The following is a 3,911-nucleotide window of genomic DNA, read 5'->3' on the forward strand; positions in this document are numbered from 1 at the left end:
TTATAAACAAAAAAAATTAATATTTTTTATATAAGGATATAAGGACAATTGTGAAATAAATGATAGTATAAGGACCATTAAATTTTAATAATACATTCAAAAAAATTATTTTTTTTTTTTTTAAACGTACATATATTACGCATTATATTATTACATATAATAAATTAATATTATGTAATGCAAAGCTTTTGTATTTGCTTTTATTAAATTAATTGAAAAATATATATATATATAACACCTATTATGCTTAAATATCATTGACTAACACCCAGTAGAAATGGTTAATATATTATTAATATTCTAAAAATAATATTTTATTTCATATTGTGCTATTTTATCATTAAGTTTATAACATTATTTTATATAAAAAATGAAATTTTATTTGAATATTTACATTGTATTCACATAATTTGTAATTTATAATTCCAGATATTAAATTATATCCATATATAATTGGAAGGAATATTATATTAATCCATCTGAAATCAAAATATATTTTAAAAGAAACTGTCAATAATATGTATACCTATGACGTATATATTATATTTTCTATATATTATAATGATTATTATAAGATAGTAACCATGTATTTTGTATTCTCTTTATAAATAAAACATATTTATCCCTATAATTCCTTCTAATGTAATTCTACGCTTTTTTTAAAAAAAAATAAAAAGATAAATAAACAATAACCATCAAAATATATGAAATATGTGTATCATTTATTACAACTATTAAGCTATTTTCGTTTTTCTATCACCAAAACTTAAACATATATGTAAATTTATAATTAATAATATATTTTATGTTAAACATATTATTTTATTAAAATAGTACATATTGATTATTATATATAACTATATAATTCAATTTTAGAATACATTATAAAATTACAAGAAATATACATTTTGATAAAAAAAAGAAAATATAAATACAAAATTTATAAAAGAAAATTTATATATTTGCTTGATAAAATGTGCATTTATTATTAATATCACCTTATTTTCAATATACATATTCAAGAATAAGATATATATATATTATCGTATAATGGATTCATTATATAAATATATATATTCCCAGAGTATTATATTGAATAAATAATTTATTATATGATTATTATATGTATAAAAATAATGCAAAATATTATTCCTATAATTTTTTATTTTTATATAATTTCAAATTTCTATATGTTTCTTTCATATCATTTAATAAAATGGATTATTACTTCGTCTGTGTATAACGGTTATAAAATCACATTCTATTATATACGAAGAATTAAATAAAAATATAAATTAAAATTTTTTTTACAATATATATATTGTATATTCATGTGTATTTTATATATATATTGTATTTAATATAATATGCTTACTCATGTACACTTATAATTACAATAATATTAACATTATTTTGTATAGATTGCATAAATAGCACAATGTCTGCCGAAGTAATTACAAAAACAAATGAATGTTTCTAATATTAATATAAATTAAAATTTACAATAACTAATTTTAAAATATTGATACGTATATAAACATAGGAAAAAATACCTTTTCATCAATGATATTTTAATCTTTAATATTTATTATAACTCCTTTACAGTTCAATTTTATGAATATATTTCCAACCTGTTCAGATGATTATAATAATCATGCAAGGAATCGCTCATTGGAAAATAGTTCAGAACTTGTAAATCCGTGTACAGCTATTACAATTTTATCCAATTTTCGCGAAAACAGGGAGAGTTTTATGCCAAAGTGTACAGAACTTATAATATATTTAGACTATATATATAGTAAAGCAACCCCTTCTTATACAACACGTTGTTGCAAATATTTCAACTATAAACTAAAACAAATACTAAAATCAAATGAACACTCTACCCAAAACACTAATGTTGCTTACAGTTCTATGATTAGAAACACGGATTCAGAAATTTATAAGAAGGTTCAGGATATATGTAAAAATCATGTTGATGATCTTGATGAAAGCACATTTAAAATATTGGAAACACTGGATAACCTATATGATATGTTAAAAAAGGAAAATAATAAATGCACATCTAATAGTGAATGTTATGAGAAGTACATGGAACTATCAAGAAAGCATAATGGCGTAGATAACCACAGCCTTTATGAATTGCTAAGTAATTTTAAAAAAGATTATATAGAAAATAGAGAACATATAGATAAGGGAAATATGATACAAGTTACATCAAAAGTAGAGACTCCCGTAGTTTCACATCATGCATCTAGAATTAATCCACGCACTATAATTTTAGTCTTTTTTATTATTTTATTAACTACATTAATGATTACATTCTTTCTTTATAAGGTTAAAAATAAAATTAATCTAAGTATATTTGTATTACAGTTTACAATACAAATGATTATGGAAAAATTATATAAAATATATAATACACATATAAATGCATATATAAAAATTTTCCCTATAATATCAGTATACTTCATATGTATCTTCTTTACATCCGATAACAAGTATAATAAAGAGAATGTGGAAAAGAAAAAATAAAAAGTATATAAAATTATTAAATTCATTTGAAAATGATAATGAAGAATTAATTAATAAAAGTTCTCAAATACCATACAACCCATTACGATACTTCTAAAAAATGTATAAGGCGGGATTAGGCTTTTAAAATATATGCTATGTAATATATTCTTTAACACCATAGGATTAATAGTTTATAAGTATTCAATTTTATTTAGATTTTACATTATATTTCAACGTTTTATCATTTAATTATTTATATCCGATGGTTTTCAATATATAATTTGTGAGTATATTTGCATCGTATTTCATAAAAATGAATAATGCATATTAATGATATAGTATAGTCCTTGTTCAAACATTAATATATATTATTACAAAATATTAATATTTAACATGCTTATTATTTATAATATATATTCATATTACCATAAATATACATATATTATAATTGTATTTATTTTATAGACAATATATGTTTTTAGAATTTTTTTGTAATATTATATCTATATAAATTTAATAATGATATGTAAAATAATATCATACAATATATAATTACATGTTTTATTGTTATGATTAAAATATTTTTATTTTATACAATAATATGAATATTTACTATTATAATTACCCCTTATTTAATAATTCATTAATTCTAAACTTGCATGTATTATGAATATTTTATATACTAAACTTTGATTGAATTTCCTATACTTTATATATCTTAAATATATTAATATTTTTTATATTTACGAATTCATTAATTTCAATTATCTTTCTACATTGTTATATATTATAAATAACATTAATGATATGATATAATATTTAAAATAGTTTTTTTAAAAAAAATATTATGAATCATAATGTTATGAATATTTTTATTTCAATTAACGCTTTTAATACACAGAGTATAATTTTAAAATTGTTTTTCATTTATTTTTACTAAATTTTTCATAGACTGTTATGAGAAAGAAATATGTAATTGGATAACAACTATATCATCGATTATATAAACGAATATTTTGGAACTTTTTTTTATTTAAATGCATCTCAAAAATTATTTTTTTTAAGAATGCTTATCTCATTCCCCAATTAAAAATCTAATGTATAACTCTTATATGTAAATTCAAATTTTTTGGTTTATTATAAAAAAAAATAATTATAATTAAAAATAATTAATTTTTTTATAATGTTTTTCTTTTTCCTACTTCATTATCAGTATGTGATACACCAAATTATGATCACAGGAATCTTCGACATTTGATTTTCTATCATTAGATGTATGTAGTAAATATTCAGAACTACATTTAACAAGATTGGCATGCGCGAAATTATAAGATGTACAGTACGAATTTATCATATGAACACGTGAATTATATTTATCTGCAGGGTTATAAAGA

The 3,911-nt window shown here is 19.0% G+C and overlaps 1 protein-coding gene across 1 annotated transcript; it reads left to right on the forward strand.

The window, feature by feature from the left end:
- Positions 1-1,438: 1,438 nt before the first annotated feature.
- Positions 1,439-2,632, forward strand: PGO_003085 (variable surface protein; the record flags this gene model as incomplete). Its single annotated transcript, XM_028691246.1, has 3 exons — positions 1,439-1,450; positions 1,606-2,337; positions 2,465-2,632. The coding sequence occupies 3 exons, from the start codon at positions 1,439-1,441 to the stop codon at positions 2,630-2,632; spliced, it is 912 nt and encodes a 303-aa protein (XP_028547047.1).
- Positions 2,633-3,911: the final 1,279 nt, after the last annotated feature.

This window comes from Plasmodium gonderi (assembly GCF_002157705.1).
Source record: "Plasmodium gonderi DNA, contig: Pgo-contig_358, whole genome shotgun sequence".
Classification (NCBI taxonomy): Eukaryota; Apicomplexa; class Aconoidasida; order Haemosporida; family Plasmodiidae; genus Plasmodium; species Plasmodium gonderi.